The 24420-nt window shown below is 40.3% G+C and overlaps 1 protein-coding gene across 11 annotated transcripts in view; it reads right to left on the reverse strand.

Moving 5' to 3' along the window:
- Nucleotides 1-24420, reverse strand: part of Trappc9 (trafficking protein particle complex 9) — a 682458-nt gene that overhangs the window by 427975 nt on the left and 230063 nt on the right. For all 11 annotated transcript variants that reach the window (XR_004516032.1, XR_004516033.1, XM_033760864.1 and 8 more), the window contains one exon: nucleotides 11258-11382. Coding sequence is in view for 9 of the 11 variants with exons in the window: in XM_033760864.1 (XP_033616755.1) it covers nucleotides 11258-11382 (125 nt within the window). In the remaining 2 variants the exon portion in view is untranslated. The remainder of the gene's footprint in view (nucleotides 1-11257; nucleotides 11383-24420) is intronic.

Raw genomic sequence — 24420 nt, forward strand, 5'->3', positions numbered from 1 at the left:
TTCCTTTGCATTTACTTCTACATATTCTATGAGCAAGTATGTGGTCTATTTTGGAGAATGACTTGTGTCCAGCTGAAAATAATGTATATTTTGATTTTTGTGAGGTGGAACATTCTGTAAACATCTGTTAAGTCCATTTTTTCAGAAGTTTGGTTGAGTTCTAGTATTTCATTGTTGATTTTTTGTGTAGTTGATCTATCTATTTGTGACAGTAGGATACTGAGATCCCTCACTACTATTGTATTTGTGCTTTTTTGATTTTTCATGTCCAATAATATGTGTTTTATATAGTTGGGTCCACTAGTACTTGGTGCATATATATTTATGACTGTTATCACTTCCTCTTGGATTGTTCCCTTTTCAAGGATGTAGTGGCCATTTTGTTTCTCCTAATTAGTACTGGTTTGAAATCCATTTGATCTGAAAATAGGATAGCTACTTCTGCTTTTGGGGGGGTTCCTGTTGCATGGACTATTTTTTTCAACCCTTTGACTTTCAGTCTATGAGTTTCTTTTTTATTGTGTTTCTTATATGCAGCAAGCATAATGTTGGACCTTGCTTCTTGACCCACTATGCCAGTCTATTTCTTTTCAATGGTGAATGAGACCATTAACCTGAATGGTTATAACCGATAAGTATTGACTCATCATTGTCATGACCTTTTCCTGTGGGTGGATTCTCCCCCTTTGCACTTAATTTCTTGTCTTGCCTGATGGATTTATTCTGCTTGGCTCTATGGGGTTGTGACCCTCATTGTCTTTTCCTGGGATTTTTTTTTTAATTTTTTGGAGTGGTAGTTTGATATTGATGAAGTTCCTTGGGTGCTCCTTGTTGTGAAAGTATCTTATTTCTCCATTAATTTTGAAAGATCATTTCACAGGGTACTTCAAACTGGGTTGGAGTTTGTTTTCTTTTAGGGTTTGAAATACTTCACTCCAGGCTCTTCGTAACATGAGGGTTGGGTTCAGAAGTCTCCTGTGATACTGATGGGCTTTTCTTTGTATGTGATTTATTCCTTTTCCCTAACTGCTTACAGAATTTTATTCTTTTCTTGGTTGTCTGGAATCTTGACTATTCTATGCCTAGGTGTAGAATTTTTTTTAATCATAGTTGGAGTCATCTATCCTTCACTCATCTGTATGTCAAATTCATTTCCTGCTCTTGGTAAGTTTTCTGCCATTACAGGGTTTCTGTTTTGTTTTGTTTTGTTTTTTGCACTATCTCGTTTCTTCATTGACTCCAATCAATGTTATGTTACTCTTCTTCACATTATCTAGCAGCTGTTTTATTGATTTTTTTTGTGTTTCCTTGCTATTTTTAAAATATCTTTCTGGGTCGGGGATTTAGCTCAGTGGTTCGGTGGACTGCCTTGCAAGCACAAGGACCCAAGTTCAATCCACAGTACCAAAAAAAATAAATAAATAAATAAATAAAATAAAATAAAATAAAATAAAATAAAATAAAATATCTTTCTTTTGTGGTCACTAATTGCAATCCCATCTTGTGTGTCTGCATTCTGTAAGTTCAATCCAGTACCAAAAAAAATAAATAAATAAATAAATAAAATAAAATAAAATAAAATAAAATAAAATAAAATATCTTTCTTTTGTGGTCACTAATTGCAATCCCATCTTGTGTGTCTGCATTCTGTCCTCACATTGGTTCATTCTACTGTGTAAAATTTCAATGGAGTTTTTAATCTCCTGGATACCTGTATACATCTGATTTATGGGTTCTGTTTTCTATGCTGGGATTCTATCATGTTCCTCAGCTCCTTTATTTTTTATCTATGTCTACTCTAGACTTATTAATTATGTCTTTCACAATGGACACAACCTCTGTTATTATCCGAAAAATTCTGATTTCATCAGATCCTCTTTTGTTGCCAGTTCAGGGAGTTCAGGTGGTTGAGTTTCAGATTGTTCCATTTTGTTTTCCCTTAGGGCAGCCTTTGGAGATCTGGAAGTCTGGTTTTGAGACTTGTTTATGTGTCTTATCATTTCATCCAATGCAGTCTGCTGCACCTTTATTGAGGTGACTCTTTGCACACCCAGTGGGCCTCAATTCTCAAAAAGCCTCAGAGAGGCCTTCTCTCTGCTGATCTCCACTGCACCAATACATGGCTTCAAAGTGATAACCTTCTGGATCCCCATGCTGGGCTGGTGTGCGGGTAGGCTACTGGCTGAGTCTGAGCACAAATACTGATGGTATCTGTGCAGGCCTCTGGCTGGGGCCTGGGTACCTGCTCAGCTATTAACTGGGTCCTGCACGTCCAAGCCACTGGTGCCTAGACAAGGTCCTGCATATCTGTGCAGAAGCTGTCTGGGCAAACTTCTAGCTGGGAAACATGCTGCTTGGCTGCCAGTGTCTTGGCAGAACCTTGGCTGGGGCCTGCTCACCATTGCCACTGTTGTCCAGACAGGTTTCTGGCTTGGGAATGCACTGCCTGCCAATGGTGTCTGGGCAGGGCCCTGGCTTGGGTCTGCACGCACTTACTTTGTCATTTGTCCATATCACATTTATCACACCCTGATATTTACTTGTTCCCTGATGGCCTCTTCTTCTAAGGTTCACTGTTATACCCACAGAATCCAGAACTGGGAAAGAACTAGGTGCTCACTAGACATCTGCTAAATGAATGAATTGGACTAAATGTTTACTGCAGGAGGTTTGGGTGAATAGCAAGGATCACAAAAGGCATCACAGAACATCCAAAGGTTCCTTTGGCCCTGCTCCTTGATGTTGTTTTAGAATTGCACGGGTAGCATATTCTCCACATCTTTTACTTCTAAATTTCTTATTAAGTTTTGAAATTGTTGAACAGATTAAGGGATCTCTTTGAAGCTTTTATGCTTAAACTTTGCAGGAAAAAAATCCCCTGTCTCTATAACTATCATTTGGACAGATTAGAAATAATTTGGAACTGAATTGGATTTTCCATTTTGTAAGCTTTTCTTATCTACCAGGGATAATAGCAGACACTTAACTCCTTACAATAGCCCAGGAGGAAGTGTATTATCTGTCTTTCATGGCGTGGAAACTGAGGTCAGATGGCCAAAAGTTTTATCTGCGACTGCTCTATAAATACAACCTGAATCAACAGAGAGTATTTGGTAGACCATGATAAGTTTGGAAACAGAAATTGTATGGAGAAAGACAGCACAAGCTTTGGATTCAGGGACATCTGGGTTTGAAATTTAACTCCTGTTTAACAACTTCTTGACCTAAGACATATTTAATCTTTCAGAGCTGCTTGGTAGTTTCTACTTGAATAATGTGCTGTTATAGCCATGAGGAAAGGGACCTGTCCTGTTAATAATGTTCAAAGTGCTAAACCTCCCTCATGGGACACTAGCACCTCCCTATCTAAAGGCTATCTCTGGCCAGCCATGTTCAGGACATGCCATCCTGGGGACACCAGTGCCCTGGAATGGCTAGCAGCAATGTTGCATGGGATAGATGGGTGGGTCTCTGCTACTTGATGACTGGGCTGATTATGGCAGCAAGCTACTGCACCTTCAGTATGCTAACAGCAGCCCCCACCTCAGACAGTGGTGATGAGGACCACAGTTGAGCAGATAGAATGCTAGGCACAGCAAACAGTATCAAATAATCATCAGAAGATATAGGGCAGGATGTCTATAGTACATGTTTGCAGTAAATAATGATTATATTCATCTTAAACTTTTTTTTAATTTTAAAAAGAAAGAAAGAATGCCCGCCCAGCCCAGGAGCAGCCTGTGTGCAGGGCTGCCTTATACAATGGGAGAGGGGAGTGGGTATGGAGCAGGGCTGGACTTGCCTTCAGAATGGCACAGCGGTCTTCCGCCATTAAATGGGATGGTAGCTATCAAAGTCTGCGCATCCTCTTTACCAGGGAGAAGTTCCCTCTGTTGTTAGGTGGCTGAGAGAAACAGAAGCTAGATTTTGTCAAATGCTTTTTCCACATCCACTGATATTTCTGTATAATTTTCCTGCTTTCATTTGTTAATGTGGGGAATTATATTTATATGGTTTTTAATATTAAACCAAACTTGCATTCCCCATGAGCCCACTCAGTCAGTATTTTACATATTGTTAGTACAGGCTGAAGTTGTGCTTTAAATCTCTGTATCTGTGTTCAGGAAGGATACTAGTCTTGTAGTACTGGTGTTTTGGGGGGCAGGGAGGATTTTTCCTTCTGTAATCTTTTTGTATGGTTTTGGTGTCAAGATGACAACGACCTTATAGAATGACTTAGGGAGTACTGCTTCTTTTTCAAGCTTCCCAAAAGAAAAGTTACATAGAATTCATGTTATTTCTCCTTAAAGAATATTCTTTATGTGAAAGTTGTAATAAATATTCACTTTCCTTAATGGATATAGTACTATTCAGATTGCCTATCATTCTTGCATAAAGTTGTTCAAAATATATCCCTGGTCCTTTCAGTGTTCATAATCCCTGCACTGATGCCACCTTTCTCTTTCCTAATACTGGTAATTTGAGCATTTTTTTCTTTGATCATTTGCTGAAAGTTAATAAATTTCACTGATTTCTCTCAAACAACAATATTTGGTTGCTTTGTCTATTTTTGGTTTTTAGTTCCTATTTGATTGATTTCTGCCCTGGTCTTTATTATATTTTTTTTAATTTCTTAAAATTGAAACACAATCCTGAGTTCCCATGGGAGTGCCACGAATGCATTTGTGGTACTGTGCCCACCACCTGAAATGTTAAAAGACAAAATGGTGTTGGCAGGGGTGGGTATGTGGTCCTCCAGAGCCTGAGAGAGGGCCTAAGCTCCTGCCTCCCAGCAAACTTTGGTTTTGTTGGGATTTCAGAATTGCTTTCAGCAAGCTCTGGCAGGTGTGAAGTGTTTACAGAGCAATAGTGGAAGTGGAGGGGAGAAAGGAATCTCTTAGCCAGCAGAGAACACACCATAGTTAAAGGCTCCATGGTCTATACTGGAGTTGGCTATCAGATTGCTCAGAAATCATTCCAGCCTCTCAAAATGTTGTCGACTCTACGGTTTAGCCGGCTCCCACCTCTGGGTGTGGTCCAGCCCTGAACTAGAAGCTGGAAGCTTTCAAATAGCAAAGCTGAGGGTGGCTGTGACATGCAGCACCCCCAACTCTGTGAAAAGCTTCCAGTTCATGGCACTTTCGCTCAGGCCTCTCCTGGAGAGCTCTAGGAAGAGATCCTGACACATTCTGGTCACTGGCACACTGCATGCACATCATATCCCACTTGGAAGGTGGATCCTGGCTTCACTTCATAGCTGTGGAAGGAAAGCTAATAGCATTAAGTACCTAGCAAAGCTGATCTGAGACAAAACCAGACTCCAGGACACTCAGGGAACCTCAAAACCCTGCTTATTCCAGAGCTTCTCCTGCTGCTAAAAACAGCTACCACTGACAACCAAATTCATTCACCCAATGAGACTCATTTTTTTTAATAATATTTATTATTATGAAATCCCAATTTATTACTTTGTTTATTTCTTTGTCCTGCCAGGCTTTTATTACTGAGGTATCCAATAACCCTACAAAGGGGTCATCATTATTCTACTGGGAATATATGGGAAATCTGAAAGGCAGAGGGGTCTCTCTTATGTTACTTTTCTTTTCTGTGACACTAGGAATAAAACCCAGGGCCCCAGGCCTGCTATACAAGCACTGCACCACAGAGCTACACCCCTGGCCCTATACATATTATTTCTAACATGCATCGACTTTACACAATCTCTATATTCAGCCCCAGGGAGTCCTCCCAAGGAGTACAGACAGTCATGAGTGTGGATGCATACAATGTCTGCTAGCTAAGTGGGACGTCGTTCTGGAAAGCCTGAAGAAGCACATGTTGTCTTAGAACATGCTCCAAGAAGCTGCCTTCACCAAGTTACTCATTTCTATGACAACAGCATTCCTCCATGATGCTTTTACAGGTTTAGCACAATCCCAATTAAATTACATCATTCCTGCTTCAGGGAGCAGGGATTCCTGTAGTTAACCCCTCCACAACACACACACACACACACACACACACACACCCCAGATGTCCCCAGAAGCAACTGTAAGCCAATTCACTGAACAGGCCCCACATCACACCTGGGAGGACCTAAATTCACACCCGGGATGACCTAACTGCTCCACAGAAGACAAGTTCTGATAACCAGAATACACTGCAAAACTTCACAGGGTTGAAAGTCCACCATGCCTATCAGCACTGACAGCACTCACACAGGCTAATCTGCCCTCTCTTGCCATAAACACTCCCAAACCACTCCCACCTCCCTCAGTGGTGCCTTGTTACCTAGATCCTACCCTGTTTGCAAGTCTAAACCACACAAGGCCATACCCCTCATCCACCACCTACAAACTACAGAAATTGGGCAAGTCTTCCTTAAAACTTCAGTTTCCCACTAGGCTCACAGGATATGTGCAAGGATCTAATAAAGTTAGCACTGAGCACATACCTGGCTCCCAGAGCATAATTCATACTGTGAGTCGTTCTGCTCCTGCTTCTTGATGAGAAACCAGGCAGGAGGCACTGATGCGCTCACAAAAGCTGTGGTGATTAGTGTGGCAAAAGGAAAAACGGGAATGCTGAGGCACAAGAGCTGCCAACCAGACAGGCCACAGAGCCAGAGCACAGAAAGCCCTGGGTGCAAAGTATTCTGAGCTACAAGTAAAACTCAGGAGATGAACATAGAGAAAGAAGGCATCAACAAGCAAAGGACAGAGACCAAAGTGGGTGACTTGGCGTGATGTGACCTCACAGAGCCTATTTTCTTACTGGAGATAATACCACCTATTCAAAAAGCTGTAGTGAGAATCATAAAGGATAATTTTTATATACAAGAATCTGATACAGAGTCTGCTCTCACTAAATGGTGACTATATTTAAATAATCACATTTTAAAACATTCATATACATCTCCATCTCTGTATAATTATGATCATTCAAGCAGGAAAAAATTGCTATGCTATAAGCAATTGCAGCAATATCTTCTGGATCTTGAATTTTTATTCTAAACTGTATGTTTGTCCTATAGTAGAAAAAATCCTCTCATCATCTATCAGGGTGCCTGAAATGTGTAGAAAACCCCAAAAGAAGTACAAGTGGACAGATATAAAGTGAGGAAATGATGAATCAAAGTGCCTCTGAGCCTTTGACTGCCTGAGCACCTTCTCCCTCTGACTCAACACCATGTTCCTGACCTAGACATAAGACCTGTGACAATGGGCTATGCACAGGCAGACCTCAGTGCCTTTGCACATGCAACTCTCAATTTCAGAATACTCTCTCTACCTTGCTTACTGGCTTACTCCAGTTCATCCACCCTTCAACATTCCATTCAGATGCCACTTCTCTGACAGACCTTCCTTGACTTCCTCTGTGCAACCCTACCAACAGGCATGACCTGTAGTCTTCTTTTGTTTTTTCTATCTTGATCTCCAACCCACGAATTCCTTGAAGTCAAGAGCTATCTGATTTGTCCCTATATCTCTGTCATCTGGCACAGTGCTCAATGTGTTGCAGGTGGTTAGTAAACAGTGCTGAATCACTGACCACATTCCAGTTGCTGGTTTATATGGCAGCTTCTTATTAGAAGGTACCTAAAAACCAGGACTACAGATTCACTCCATGTGCCCTACCCCTAAGCCAAAAACCATAACAGATACACAACTGAAACACAATATTGTGCTTTAATTTAAAAAGAGAGAGGTTACAGATAAGTCAGAAAAGGTCCTGCACCCAGCCTAGATGAAGACTCGGCAGCTCTATAAAAAGCAACCTTGTCCAGACAAGTGCATCCTACACCCAGAGGGCACAGGGTACAAAGGTAGTAAGGAGACCTGCCATGTCTGGTCCACTGCACCCAAGCAACACAGATGAAGAAATGATGAGCAAAATAAAGATAATGCAGCTAGTCACGAGATAATGCTTCCAGAAGAAAGACTAGAATGGCACAGGAAAGGGTGAGGGGACTCTCTGGGCAACTGTGGGTGAGCACAGGTCCCTCCATGGAAAAGGGTACAAACAGTACAAGGAATAGACACTATGCTGCTTCGTTGGCCATGCACAATCCATACCCCAATCTCTGGATTCACAGCATAATACAAATGAATGTAGTACCCTACAACTGCATCACAACAGTTCTTCAAACAATTGCACACACCTACCCCCCACCAGATTTCATGAGTGCACCTATACCAGCTAATACTTGCTCTTGTGAAAAGAAATAAGCAATAGAAGGAATCACACCATTAAGCGAGTGATTGTATTCAAAGTAACCAAGGAAGTCTATAAAGGAGTTCCACAGCTCAGGCACAAGGATGCTGACTACCTGCACATAAAATCACACCTATTCTCACACCAGAAAAAGAGCAAAGCTGAGGAAGTTTACTATACTATGTTAAACAAACTTCCTATTATTCTACTAACATTTAGGAAATAAACTTGAAATAGTAATAGGCTCAAAGGAACACCCTTCTAAAGAAGCATTTCTCATTACATCTTCAACTTTAAAAAAATAGAAAGTAAATGGGTTTCAAAGTGGAGCTTTTAGATTGGCTTTGTGGAAGTTGGGTAAACCTCTGCCCAAAAAGCAAAGATAAAACTGGATAAAACCATCACAGCCACTTAAAGATTGTTCAAATTGATCAAAGGCATACAATAAATTGAGAAATATTATACTTCTAAGTGAAATAAATAAGTCACACATGTAAATATTGAATAGTTTCTCTGGTGTGAAAAACTATAATAGTACTCAAGATCCTAATGGGATAATTAACAATGTTAAATAGGAAGAAAAGGGCTAAAGATGTAGGGAAAGTGTGAAGGGTAGGGGAAGGGGAATAAGAGAAAAGAAAAAAATGTGAGAAAATGAAAAAATGGAATTAAAGTGTTTGTAAATGGGGAGGGGAGAAGGGGATGAAGGGAGGGTAGGGACAAGGGGAAAAAATGAGAACCAAGACCTGTCATGTAAAGATACAAGATCCCAGTAATGAATGTAACTGTAGTGTATACCTAGAATGTACCAATAAACTCAATTTTTTAAAAAAGCAAAGAAATTTTACTCAGTCTTGAGAAGAATAAAGGAGACTATGGTACTTTAGCCAGAAGCTGTTCCCACTGCTCTTCCCATCCAAATACCCTCAAGAACAAGTTCTCTCTAGGTCAGTGAGGCAGGCATGCTCAATGGCAGCTCTACAACCCACGGAACAGGGTGATTTAGTTTGGAGCTGGGGATGGAAAACCATGCCTGGGTGTTGTCAAAAATGGCAGTGGCTCTCAGAGCTAATAATCAAGGAAGCCTACCACTGTGTGATCTAAAGACACAAACCTGATTAGAGCACATAAAAATAGTTGCAGACCAGCTTGAAATTTAACAGAGAGATCTGAGGCATCAAAGGAAAATTAAGGCCTTGGTGAGACACCATTTATCCCTAATGCCTAGAAGACCATGAACACAAACAAGGCCACACTCTCAGCAGAATCTAGAGAGGCCCCTTGAGCACAGGTACAAGCTGAACAGGACCTTGTGAATTCAGGCAAGAAATAGACTTGTAAAGTCCCTGAACTTTGAAAACCTTACCCAACTCGCACATGGCTTCTCCCATCAGACCCTGGCTGACCACCATCTCTGTTGAACCTCGGATAAGCCCCAGGAATCCAGGGTAACAATAAAAGTAGAAAACAACAAAACAGATAGAGGTTCCATACACTGTGAGGGAAAATAAACTCTACAAAATGAGTCAAAGGAAGCCATCAAACAAATAGAGTCTGGTGGCGAACTTATAGCATGTGTGCTGCAGAGGGTTGTTTGCACCATTGGAAGCTCTAAAAGGTTCACCATCACTGAAACAGACAAACAGAACAGCAACAGTAACCCCTGGGGGAGGTACTGGGGTTCAGAAGACAGCTTGCCACAATGCAATATGTAGAAGGTCCAGCTTTTCACAAAAGACTGAGATTTCACAGGAAAAGGAAATTCTGACCCATATACAGTGAAAATAAACAGTTCTTGAGGCAAACTTTGTCTTCTGCTATCCTGAGGGCATCCCTTCTCTGTTGATCTACCTTTATCACTCATGGTCTTACTGCCAAGCCAGTGACTGATCAGTGCCCCAATGTCCCAAAGCCAGACAATAGGTGATGACAATGAGTAAGTGGCAGCACAAGACCCAGTGTGAAATGAGCTGCCCTCATCACCATCCCTGGCTGCAGACTGCCATCCTCTGCTGCCGCAGCAGTTCTAACAGACAGCTCTGAGACAGGGCTCAGGTGAGCACATGGAAAGGATGAGGAGCTGAACTGCAGTGGCACACTCAAGTGGGTTGAGGGGTGTGAACACAAAGGAGAAAGAAAAAAACATTGGATGAGGATGAGGGTGAAGCTGTAAAAAGAAGTGGGATGTTGGGAAATAGGAGGGCCCCCAATGAAGTCAAACCTCCGGCTTCCTCTCTACCCCTCACAGCCAAACCCAAAGGCAGCAGCCCATTCTGTATGGCACTCTGCTTTACTCCCTCTGCTGGGAATCTTCTCCCCATACTTAGATCCCTTAGCTACGCCAAGAACCACACAGCAACCATAACAAGCCCTGCAGCAAGGAACCCCAGGCTACACCTGCAACCTCTGCTCACCACAGGCCATCCAAGCAGCAGACACACCCTGAAAATTGGTCTGGGTAACTTCCATTCATGGATTTGGCCTCCACCCGCCACAAATCTGACCCTAGTCACACCTTCGAATCAGCAGCTTCCCCACTGCACTCTACTCTGGTGGACTCAGGACTCAGCTCCCATTCATATCCTCCTTAGCCAGCAGCCTCAGTCCCTGCTGGACACAAGCCCTATGCACCTCCACCTTATGCTGATGGACAGCACTCATTACTGTGTGCTTAAAATCAACACCTAGAAGGGCCAGCCAAAGAACGAGGAAAAAATTATAGGACGAATATCCAAACTGTGAGAAATTATGCAATACATTCATTTTTCTATGAATAAGAAGGCAGGAAGTCATCTACTATAATCACCATCCTCCATGATTTACCCCCTAACTCCATGCAAATATGAGTTTCTAACACCACGACCCAAGTGCTCAGCTTCTTTACAACTGCTTTCCAGAACATTTCCCGTGACAGGAGACACCAAGAAACCACATCCAACAGCACATTTTCTTTCCTTGGAAAAATACTCCAACATGGCCTTGGGAAAGGCCTTCAGAAACTGGGAAAGGCGAGGTAGCCAGTCCCTCTGCAGTGTGTACTCACCTTCAGATGGCTGAGATCCCCCACTTTGCTGCCCTCAGAGGCAGTGGCTGGTCTGCTTTCCATGCGGGGCCGAACAACCTGCCTGAAAGGACTTGATAGGGGCAAGCCGCTCACACTGAGGCTATCTAGGAAACAAGAACCAAAGTCATAAGACATAGCTTGATTTTTTTCAGTTATTTGTTTATTAGTATATGTTTGCAGCACATAATAATTACATTCCCTGTGGGGAACTGGTACACATACATAACACACCTCAATTCTTTTTTCATCCCCTTTTCTTCCCCTCACTCCCTCTTCATCTCTTGATCCATTTCCCATCTGAAACAGGTCTATCTCCCTACTTCCTATCATCTATCTTTTATTTACAATTTGGGTTTCTCAATCAGAGAAATCCTGCAATATTTAAGCTTACTGAAGGTGAGATTAGTATCATGACAACTCATATCTATATGTCACTTTATAAACATGCTCCCATTTTAAAGAACAAGTAATAACCCGACTGAGGTCATAATGGCAATAAATGATCTAAGGCATTGTGCCATATATGCACGAGTGGATATTTACTAAACATGACTGAATGGATGGATGAGTAGAAAAATGAATAGATGGATGAACAGATGGATAGATAGGTAGGTAGAAAGCTGGTAGGTAGGTAAGAGGGAAGCAGATCTGAATGCTCACTCTTTGCCTTTGATTCCTACATGTATATCCTTATTACAATAGCACAAGTGTTAAGAATGAACATTTAAATGGTTATATATCTCAAACCCATCTACGTAACTTCTTTTTTTTTTTTTTGTACTGGGGATTGAACTCAGGTCCTTGCACTTGCAAGGCAGGCCACCGATAAGTAACTTCTTAAGAAAGTAAAATTTCTTGTAATAAGAACATTTATTATATAATTATGTAAAAACATAATCAAGCATAAGTGAAATGATTCATAATTTTTAAAAGGAATGAAAAATTTTAAAACTCCTTTAACTGAGGTAAAAGAGAATTAAATAATGTTGTGTTTAGAGCCTTGAAATTTTTAATTCTAAATTATCTTGTATTGGTTAAACAAATACCCTACTTGAAAGGTTCATTATACCTTATATTAAAAATAGCATGGAGGAATCAAACACTGAATGTCTATAAGAAAAATTACAAATGATCTATTTCTTTTAGTAATGACTATGGAAGCTGTATGTGAAAACTGATTAGCTTTGCAAAGGTAAGTTCATTTCTGCACTTACAAAGAATATGGAGGTACCAAACAGCCTCTGCTCAAGCAACAGATGCAAACAACAGCACCCTGTTTGTTTGATGTCCCACATTATGCTCAGGGTTCAGATTTTACTCCTAACAACAGGCTACACAACTGAGACCAGTTCAGCCACAGGAAATAACCAGAAAACATGGACAAAGTGGTTTTAAAACATGGTCAAGCATTAGTGGGCTCACACAACAGTGAAGAACTGCAGGTCTCTAGCAGAAGGGAGAGGGGAAAAAAAAAAACAAGACATGAGCCTGGCATGAAATTTCCCTTTTAGGTGCCTGCAGGAGAGTTGACCAAGAAGCTGGGAATCTGAGCAGAGCTTTTGATATATTCAGAGCTGGGGTGAAAAAAAAAAGTGTTCATGGAGAATAAAAGATGGGAATGGGGGATCTAGAAGTTCTGGGTGGATTTCAAAGGACAGCACACTAAGGAAAGAGAAGACCAATAATAAAGCAGCTCTCATTGATGCTGGAGCCAAGCTTTTAATCACATCAGCCCCTTCTACCAAAATGCAATCCATGTCATTCCCAATCCTGCCTCATGTATTTTACTCATGTAACTACTGTCTTTATGCATCCTGCTGTGCCCAAGTTTCTGTCTCAGTTCAAATGCTGTCTCCTCCATGTCTCCCCTCACTGCACTAAGAGTAAATCTTCCTTCCTGAATTCCAGCACCTTCTGTATCCTGAGACCGTGCTTTCCCCTCATATCCTGGACACAGATAGTGGTCCACTGCAGGGAACCAGTTCAAGGAACTCATTAAGTGCTGTGAAAATGCTTTTGAAAAATAAAAATCTGCAATGTATTGGAACTGAAAGAAACTGGAACATGAGGATTTTGCAAAAAAAAAGAAAAAAAAAAGTTAAATGTAGCCAGGCACAGTGGCTCATACCTGTAATCCCAGTACTCTGGCAGGCTGAAAAAGGAGGACAGCAAGTTCAAGCCCAACTTAGTAACTTTACAAAACCCTATCTCACAATAAAAAATAAAAAGGATAAGAGATGTAGCTTAGTGGAAGGACCCTCAGTTCAATCTCCAGAATTGAAAAAAAAATTAAAATTTACACGTGAAAATAGTCTCCCTTTTGAGAACAGATCTCAAAACTTCAAAGAAACCTCAAAAATCCGAGTTTACTGAGCTCAGAAAAACGCCAAGAAGGCACTGTATGGCTTCTTCAGAGACTAAAGAGTTCTGCTCTCTAACACAACTGAAGATGGAAAAGATAAGCAGCATATAATCAGGGCAGAATGTTTCCAGCTCAGGTGGGAGCCAAACCCAGCGCGAGGAAGATAAGCCCTTAGCCCACACAAGAACAGAGCTGGAGAGGGGACAGGACAGCTGTAGAAGGGTGGTGAGAAATTTTCTGGAAAAAGATGTTGTGAGCAAGAAAACAAGTTGCTGGGAATGCCTGTGAAGGAAACCTCTCCAGCTGGGATGGGGTAGAAGGGGAAATTACATTCAAGCATTTGGCCAGGGTTTTTTGCCAACACGGGCTATCATAAATAGAATGGAGAACAGATTGGGCTGACAATTAATAGAAAGACAGAACCACAAAGTTACACACAGATGAAGGCAATCTAGTAGGACAACTAAAGAGCTTAGTGAATTTATTAGGACAGAGGATGAGACTGGTAGAGCATCATGAATAAAAGTAAGCTTTAAGAGAGAACTTCAAAGTTATCCTTTATAAGTCATCAATTTTTCTATTAAGACCATTCCTATGAGCAATTCAGAAATAAGATTTTGTATGTTAGAAAAAAATACTTCTCTCTTGAATTCAGTAGTATCACAAGCATAATGGCAACTAGAGAAAATGGCAATGAAAAGGAGCTAAATGCTATGGAAAGAAAATAAGAGTATCACAATAAACACAGCTATAGTAGAAAGGGATGGGGGGTGAAGGGAGGGCAGGGACAAGGGGAAAAAATGAGAACCAAGACTTGTCATGTAGAGGTACAAGATCCCAACAATGAATGTAAATGTACTGTATCCCTAAAATGTACCAATAAACTCAATTAAAGGTGAAAAAAGAAAAAAAGAAAGGGATGGCCACCATAATGGCTAAGTTTAGGTCGTGAGCTTGACAAAATGAAGGAATATACAGATAGCTAGTAAGCCATTACATCTGGGTGGGTCTGTGAAGGTGTTTCTGGAGTAGACTGGCCTGTGAATCTGCAGACTGAGTTGGGAAAAGGTCTGCCCTCAACAGTCTGGAAGACTAAGGCAGAAAGAGCACAAGTTTTGGGCCCAGCCTAGACAACTTAGCAATTTAGAGAGACCCTAACTGCAAAAAAAAGGAGAGGAAGAAAATTGCTGGGAATGTAGCTCAGTGCAAAGGCCCTCAGTCAATCCTCAATACCACCCCGTCCCCACCAAAAATCCACCCTCAATGTAGGCAGGCACCAACCATGGGGAGTGAAAATGGGTGACTGGATTTTTTAAAAAAGGAAGAGAAAGGGTAATTTTCATGCTCTTTCCTAGAGCAGAGACACTCTATTTCTCCTGCCCTTGACATCAGAACTCTAGGCTCTCTGGCCTCTGGGTACCAGGACTTAACTCTCGTAGCCCTCTGGGATCTCAAGCCTTCGGCCCTGCACTAAGAGCTGTATCAATGGCTTACTGGGATCTGACTCCAAGGACTTAGACTGAGCTTAAGACCCAGTTTCTCAGGATCTCCAGCCTGCTGATGGCCTATCATCAGACTTCCTGAGCCTTTGTAAACATGGGAGCCAATGCCCCCATAAAATGCTTCTCATTTAGTTACACACATCTCCACATAGCTGAGTGGTTCCCTCCAGAGAACTCTGACATGATAGCATGGCCTGGTGTCCTTGGTGTGGTACCGTCTTCTAAAGGACTCATCGGCCACCATATCACTTCTTACTCCCACAGGTAAGCATTACCTTATCAACTGAGCAGATAGAAACAATGAAGTCCTGAAAAGATGAGTAAATACCTAATATTACAATCCACTGGAAGCACAGCCAAAACCAGAACTCAGGACCATCATTGGTCACCCACCACAATTTGACCAAATGATATAGTCAGTGCTAGGACCAAGCATCCACAAGAGCTCCCAGCTCAGGCTGCTGTGCAGTGCCTCATGCAGTCAACACTATACACCAAGAGTCTCATTAAATCTGTTCTAAGGACCTTAATGGTAGCTCAGGGTCCATTTCCAGTGATGGCATCTATTCAGGGTTCATTTTACATACTTCCAAAAAATACACTAACAAGTAAGACTTGATATATACTTTTCTCTTTTGTGACAGGCACCTAAAGTAAACTAGAATAAAGTGTAATTATAATAAAATACATATACAAAGGCAAAGAAGGCAGCAATCTCTCAACAGAAGTTTATCAGGGTATGCTGTCCCAGGCAGAATATATTTCAGAGATGTTTTCTCATTTATTCATAAAATTCATGGGTGCCAAAAATCCCATCTGGTTATCATAAAATAACAAGAAAACCAAAATAGTTGGCTAAGAAAATTAGCCAACTCTCATCCTTAATTTCCACAGAGAAAGCAGCATGTTCATTCATTCAGAAACTCTAGAACATGCTTAGGAGAAAATAATAATTTCCACAAAAACTGTGGTCTTGGAATTGAACTAGCCTCCTTCCCCACAGGCAACCAATCCCTGAGACTGTCTGCTCTCCTCTACTTGGTGCTTGCTGCAAAAGACCAGACCTGAGGTCATCTGCCCACCCCGATGTGCACAGAGGCTTCCAAACCAAACACATGCAATGTCTGGAGGTTCCTGGTTTGTTCTAAATTTAGACTGTGATAATGATTGAACATTTCTATAAAAACACTGAGTTTAGGTGTATAAATTCTATCTCACCAAAAAAAATTTTAGATAATGGGGTAGTACAAATTTCTTAAGGTATAAACACATTTCAGGGGGAAAAAATACAGGAAAAGATACATACAAGTGAAAAATGATCAGATGAACAGCTAACTCCTCTAGAGCAATGGAAGCCATTAGATGGTATGAATTCATCTGCAAGGTATCGAACAGAATTTCACTATTAACTACACTCATATATACAAAACTATTTTTTTCAAATGATGTTCACATAAAGACATTTTCAGAATTTTTTTTTAAAGTCAGGAGGTGGGGCCTGGATGGATATACTCTTGTGGAACTAGTTCACTGGCGAGGTGTAACGTGGAAGGATACTGTTGTCCAAGTCTGTTCCTCTATCTCTGACTCTTTCCTTTTCTCTCTGCTTCTGGCTTCCATGAGGTGAGTAGCTCTCTCCAGCACACCCTTCAGCCATGATGCCTTGGAGCCAGCCAACCATTGACTAAAACCATGAGCTAAAATAAAATTATCCTTCTTTAAATTGTTTATTTTGCCCCAGTAACAACAAAGACTTGACTAATACACATATCTCCAACACATTCTTACTAGGAGCTTCTGAAGAATATTGTTTAGGAGCATAAAAAAATAGTTTCAGAAGGATGGTCAGAAATACAGAAAGAGAAAATGGCATGTATACACAAATAGACATTGTGTTTGACTCAATTCAGCAAGTTTTCAATACAACACACACTCCCTGTGGCCTCTACAATTTGTAAGGAAACATCACAAAGGTAGGAAAAGTCCTTAAAAGGTGCAGCCCTGAAATGCAAGAGTTGGCTCTCTTTCTGGTGTCCCAGATAACAAAAGAACACAAATATACAATTTCACATGACCATATACATGGATGATGCTTCCTTACAGTGATTCACAGGGAGGCTAGCCTGTCCCTCCAAGGAGAAATGTGAAAATTCATTCTGCTGCAAGGCCTTTTCAAAATAGACACAGGATAAGATGTGCTCCAAGAGCCAATTTCCAATTAAGATCACATTGGGAGCCTGCTGATCATAACGATCACTTCTGCTGGACGGTGACACCATTTGAGTCACAGACCACACCGGAAACCAACTACAGAGCACTTTTAAATCACTCAATAGTCCTGTCAGCATAAGGACAATATGGCAATTTTTTTCCCCTTTGAAGATGATTAAAATGAAAAAGAGGTGGATGGAACTGACTCAGTAAGGACAGAGTGAGGAAGGACTCAACCAAAGATAAAGAAGACATCTGTGACTATGGCATAGAGGCCTGAGTGTCCAAGAAAAATATGCTGCTTTCTCTCTGCAGAAATCTTTAAGAAAAGTGCAACTTTACTGCCATCTGAAGCAATCTGTACATGTTGGGGATGAGAAACCTGTATTTAACGTCTATATCCAGTTTGTCACAGCATATTGTACATATTAAATACAGAGAACAGTGTTTGCTGATGTAATATCCTTATGAATAATCTAATGCCATTTCCTAGTTACTGTGTGATGAAAAACTTTCTGGGTACACAGTGTCCCAAAATATATCACTTGGGACATCTCTCACAAGGACAGTGATGCCTAGATGGTCCTTGCAGTTGTATGATGTGAGAGCTTCATATATGCACCTAATGAAAAGAAAATTAACAATTCTGTGAACGAACAACCATAAAGGAATAAGTAAGTGACCATCCTTCCAGTAAAAAGAGAGAAAAGTGGGTTACTTCAAGCCTTCTAGCTTAAGAACTACTAATAAACCACTTTTTTATTTTAAGAAGCAAAATACATTGCTCTGAAGAGCAGTGAGTTCTTGGTCACTATGCCTGGCCAACTAGAAGGTAGATGACTTCTTAACTAGGATCTTGGGGGACAGCTGCAGGAGGATGAAACGAGATAACCAGGATACCACCCAGAGCATTCTGAATTGCCCTCATCCTTCTTGCTCCTTCTCTAGGCAGTGATTGTGTTGCCCATGGCATCAACATTGCCCAGGCTTTCTTCTCATTCATGAGAGGACAGAATGGAGCAGACCATTAAGTCCCAAAGGACTGAGAAGCATCAGGGCCTGGGTTCAACTCCCAGGTGTATCCAGAAGCAATCTGCTAGACAGGAAATCAAAGGCATGGCTCAACCATCCCTGCCCCCCTGACTTTGAGAACCAGTGTACTGAGTGTCAACAGCAATGACTCCAAAGCTACCAATATGATCACATGCTTCCACTCTGGATTTTATCTTTTATATCTTGTTTACATGTGTTACTCTATTTTCTACTGGAAAAGAAACACAAATAAATGAACATCAATTCTCCAAAGAAATTCACTGGAATAGCTTAATTAGCATATGTTATTTTAGGATAAAAATCACGCAAACAAAACCAGAGCATTGTAAGTTTTAGATTAAAGTTGAATGCCTTTTTCATAAGATGACAAAGGGAAAGAAGTTGTGTTCCAAGCCAAATGATTATGACATGCTTATTCTCCTCTTAGAAATAAGAGATTCAAAGGACAAGCTAAATGCTTTGTGCATTCTGCACAGCAGCCCTGAAGAACTGTACATCCCTAAAAGACACAGAAAGTCATTATTTCTGCATTAAATAGTCAGCCAGGTCTCAAAGCTGATAGTTTCAAAGTGGAGAACAGATTTTTTAAATTATCAAAATAGAAAGCTCATCCAGTCATCACACAAATCTTTCTTTCCTACAAATTACTTTTAATACCTATGGCCTAAGTCTCTTAAGAACTAACTTTATTGCTTTTTCTTTCATAACTTTTTTTCTTTCTAGACTTATTATTTCCACTTACAGGCCAATACATTTTTTCATTTTCTTGTATACTTGTATTTCTAACTTTCACATAATCTCCCTCTCACCCTCCTTCCCTCTCTTTCTCCCAGCCCCACACACATACACCTTTCAAAAGTTTATATTCTTGGAGTTTACTTTGCTCTTTTCTGCCACAGGGTTTTTATACATGCATGAAAAACTATTTTTCTTGTCCTCTCCCCTGTCCTTTATTTAAGTTTGCTTATTCTATGAATCATAGCTCAATCTTCACTTCTATGAAAAAAGCCTTTCCTTGTCCTTTAGGTCAAACCCTTATGATATGATCATGGCATCATATGCTTCTCAGAGACAGCATTTAGCAAAATAAAAACTTTTCATTTATTTGTGAAATGGATCATCTCTCCTGACAGACCTGTGCTATCTAATATAGTAGCCACTGGAGGAATATATTTATACTTATGGTAATTAAAATCAAATAAAATTAGTAATCAGTCCCTTAAATGCACCATTTGTATCTCAAGAACCCAGAGCCGCAAATGCCAGTGGCTACCATTCCAATTCCAGACAATGCTGAACAGATCATTCCCACCAATGGAAAGAGCTCTGCGGAACATCGCTGCACTGGACACCAGATTTGACAACAGAGATTGAGTCTTATTTTGCTCTTCAGAGCACTCTCAAGAGGAGTCCACAGAATAAAACAAATACTCAATAAACACTTGGCAGAGAGAAAAAAATAAGAATTATAATTGTTTGCTTTCCTAAACTATATACTGCTTTCTTAAACAAACAAAACAAAACAAACACAAAAAAGGAAGGAAATTGTGCTAATTCTGTTATCTGATTGGAGCAGAATATTAATAATTATTTTAGTTAAAACTATATGATACAACTCCAAATATCTTATAATGCCTGCTCCCTTGCGAACAAATACCAGTAAGTACTTAAAAGGTATCACACAATTCTGCACACAAAAAATAACTCATGGATCTAAATGTAAAAACTAAAACCAATGTTTCTACAAATGATAAAACATACAATATTTCCATGTTCTTCATGCAAAGATTTCCTAAATAAAAACAGCACTAATCAAAAGAAAAAATGATATTAAAATTTTAAAAATTTTGTTCATGAAAAATATTCAGGGTAAAAAGACTAATCACAGACTATTGAGAAGATATTTGCAATAATCATAAACAACAGACTAATATCCAAAATATGTTAAGTATTCCTATAAATCAACTAGAAGAAAATAAATAGCCCAATTAAAATGAGAAAATACCTCTTCACCTGCCTGCCTGCCTGAGATCATCCGGCGGGTGCGCGACCTCCCGGACTGCGCGCCATCTGACCCAGCAAGGACCCAAGGATCCTGGAGGGGGTCTCTTCACCTGCGTGCCTGCCTGAGATCATCCGGCGGGTGTGCGACCTCCCGGACTGCACGCCATCTGACCCAGCAAGGACCCAAGGATCCTGGAGGGGGTCTCTTCACCTGCGTGCCTGCCTGAGATCATCCGGCGGGTGTGCGACCTCCCAGACTGCACGCCATCAGACCCAGCAAGGACCCAAGGACCCCGAAGGGGGCCTCTTCACCTGCGTGCCTGCCTGAGATCATCCGGCAGGTGTGACCTGCCGGACTGCACAACATCAGACCCAGTAAGGAAGGTAGCCGCGCGGGTGCCCTTGAAACACCCCCACGACCCCCGCATCCCTGTTCTCAAACCTCCTGATTGGGCCAGTCCTTGGACCAACTCTGCAGAGGCATAGGCTCTCATGAAGGGTAGTTTTCTGAGCTCCCAACTTTGAAGATCTTTAAAGAAAGGGCAGGGGAAACCTGGAATAGAACTGAGTGGAGTTGAACCGTGAGGGTTGGGAAACTCAAGTTAGGCCTTGTGGACTGAGTTCAGTCTCAGTCATGGGGAACTGCCATTGGCTAGCCGAGACCAGGGGATTCGGTTCTGCATATGGCTGTACATGTGGTATAATATGAGAACAGAGATATAGTCTGAAAGAGGCCGTTCACATTATTTTTTTTCCTCTCTTTTTTTCTTTGCCTCTTTCCACCCTAAAATTTCTTTCTTTTTTCTGTCCTCTCTCTCCAACTCAGTCTCTTGCTCCACCATATTATCCCTCATCTCACTTTTTATTTCAGCTCCTGCCCTAACTCAGACTTCTTCTTTTATTATTTTTTCTTTTTTGGGAGGGTTTCCCTTTATGTTCTTTTCTCCAGTCATTCTACCTCACTCATGGCTCTGTACCTTTAAGGGAAGACAAGTGCCTGTTATTGTTAAGGGGATATATTCTTGTCCTTATTCCTGCACTCTCTCTATCCCCCCTGAAGTTAACAGCTTTGTAAAGATAGTAAGGTAATTCTACATCCGCTGGATTCACTTCAGACCTGCTCCAGTTCTTTCACTTATCTACTCCTCTCGTCCTAACTCAGTCTAACCCCCCATCCTAAATAGTAAAGATGCTATACTGAAAAGCAAATTCACTGCAAACATATTATGGGCTGCTTCTTGATATTAAATTCACATGGGTTAAAGGTGATACATTAATGACTACCACAAGTGGTCAGTTTGCAAGCTGTGCCTAATCCCATTGGGTTGCTGAATGTATCAATTGGTATAAAGGGTTGTGATCGATTTAAAGAGTTGTTTTCTCTGATATTATGAAAATGAGGATGTCTATGAGTCATTAGAAACTCAAAAGCTAAAACGCAACTATATCAGGAAGATTTAAGTAATACCCAGAAATTAAAGAAGGACAACCCAACAATAAAAATAAAAATGAGAAAACACGTAAGCATGACACAAAGACAGATTTCCAGTTCGCCAATGGCAAACAGTAGGACAAATGAGGATGAAAAGTCTGATAGTGAACCAACAGGACACCCTGGACCCATAGCACAGGAGGTAACAAAACAGATCAATCAGGCTCTAGAAAAATTCAAATCAGAAATAATTTCCCAGCTAGCCAGAGAGATGATGAGCAAAATAGAAGTCATGATTCGAGACTCTAGAGCAGAAACTGAGAAAAAAATAGATGAGCTCAAGACTGTGATAGAAGCCATGAAGACTCAGCATAAGAAAGACATGGAAACAATGAATGCCCAACAGAGGAAAGAAATGGAATCCATAAAACAGATTCAAACAGATATCCAGGAGATTAAAAACTCTATTGAAAGTGTACGAAACAGAATAAAAGATTGCGAAGATAGAATTTCAGATATAGAAGATAGGATAGCAGTCAGTGACCGTGAAAAAAGAGGTCTATTAAAAACAGTAAGGGATCATGAGAAATCAATCCAACAACTCCTAGACGATACAAAGAAAAATAACATAAGACTGATAGGAATTCATGAAAAAACAGGAGAAAACACAAATGATATAAAAAAGCTCTTCACAGAATTAATGACAGAAAACTTCCCAAACAGAAGGGAAGAATTAGACATACAGATAAGTGAGGCATATAGAACCCCAACTAGCCACGATCAAAAAAAATCTACACCTAGACATATAATAATCAAGATTCCAGAAATCCAACAGAAAAACAAAATACTACAAGCAGTAAGAGAAAAGAAACAAATCACATGCAAAGGGAAGCCCATTAGAATCACAGCAGACTTTTCAACACAAACCCTTAGGTCAAGGAGAGCCTGGAGTGAGGTATTCCAAGTCCTAAAAGAAAAGAATCTCCAACCTAGACTTTTGTATCCTGCAAAACTCTCTTTCAAAATAGATGGGGAAATAAAATACTTCCACGACAAAGAGCACCTGAGAAATTTCATGAACACCAAACCAGCACTGCAAGGAATTCTAAACAATATCCTAGAAAAGGACAACGAAATTCACAATAACATGAGGCCCAACAGACCAAATCAAATAGGCAAGGCAAGAAACTAAAAGGAGATGGGAGAAAAAGTAAAAAGAGTCAACAAATGGACAAAAACATGACAAGAATAAGTCAAAATATATCAGTTGTAACCATCAATGTTAATGGCCTCAATTCACCAATCAAGAGAAACAGATTGGCAGAATGGATTAAGAAGCAAAATCCAACAATATGTTGTATACAAGAAACACACCTAGTGCAAAAGGAAGTCCATAGACTGAAAGTGAAAGGATGGAAAACAATTCTCCATGCGTCAGGAGTCCAGAAAAAAGCAGGGGTAGCAATCTTATTCTCAGATAAAGTAAATTTCAAACCAAAACTCATTAAGAGAGACAAAGAAGGACACTACATCCTTGTAAAGGGAACAATTCAAGAGGAAGAGCTGACAATCATAAACATATATGCACCAAATATAAATGCCCCCAACTATATAAAACAAATATTAAGTAACATGAAAAACCAAATAAGCACTAATACAATTGTAGTGGGGGATTTAAATACCCCACTATCACAAATTGACAGATCTACTAGGCAGAAAATCAACAATGAAATAATAGAACTGAACCAAGCTTTGGAACACATGGACTTAATAGATGTTTATAGAGTATTCCACCCCAAAAAATCAGAATATACATTCTTTTCGGCTGCACATGGATCATTCTCCAAGATAGACCACATATTGGCTCACAGAACAGGTCTAAACAAATGCAAGAAAATTGAAGTCATCCCCTGTATATTATCAGATCATAGTGCAATCAAACAGGAGATCAATAGCATAAGAAACTACAGAAACTTCAGAAGCACATGGAAACTGAACAACACTCTCCTAAACCATCAATGGATTACACAGGAAATTAAAGAAGAAATTAGACAGTTTTTACAAATAAATGAGAATGCCAATACAACATAAGGAATCTATGGGACACAATGAAAGCAGTTCTACAGGGAATATTCATAACATTGAATGCCCACACTACGAAAACAGAGCAGGCTCAAATAAACAACCTAATGACAAAACTCAGACTCCTAGAAAAACAAGAGCAAGAAAAACCCAAAGCTCGAACAAGAGAGGAAATTATAAAGATCTGAGCAGAAATCAATGCAATGGAAACTAAGAAAACGATGCAAAAAATAAATCAAACAAAGAGCTGGTTTTTTGAAAGAATAAATAAAATCGACAAACCCTTAGCTAATCTTATCAAAAAAAGGAAAGAAAAGGCTCAGATCCATGCAATCAGGAATGAAAAAGGCAAAGTCACAACAGATCCAAAAGAAATCCAGAGGATCATGAATACCTACTTTGAGAACCTGTACTCCAATAAAATGGAAAACACAGAAGAAATGGACAGATTTTTAGATACTTATGAATTACTAAAGTTGAATGAAGAAGATAAAAA

Source organism: Fukomys damarensis, unplaced genomic scaffold (assembly GCF_012274545.1).
Source record: "Fukomys damarensis isolate Sample0158 unplaced genomic scaffold, DMR_v1.0_HiC HiC_scaffold_5, whole genome shotgun sequence".
NCBI lineage: Eukaryota > Metazoa > Chordata > Mammalia > Rodentia > Bathyergidae > Fukomys > Fukomys damarensis.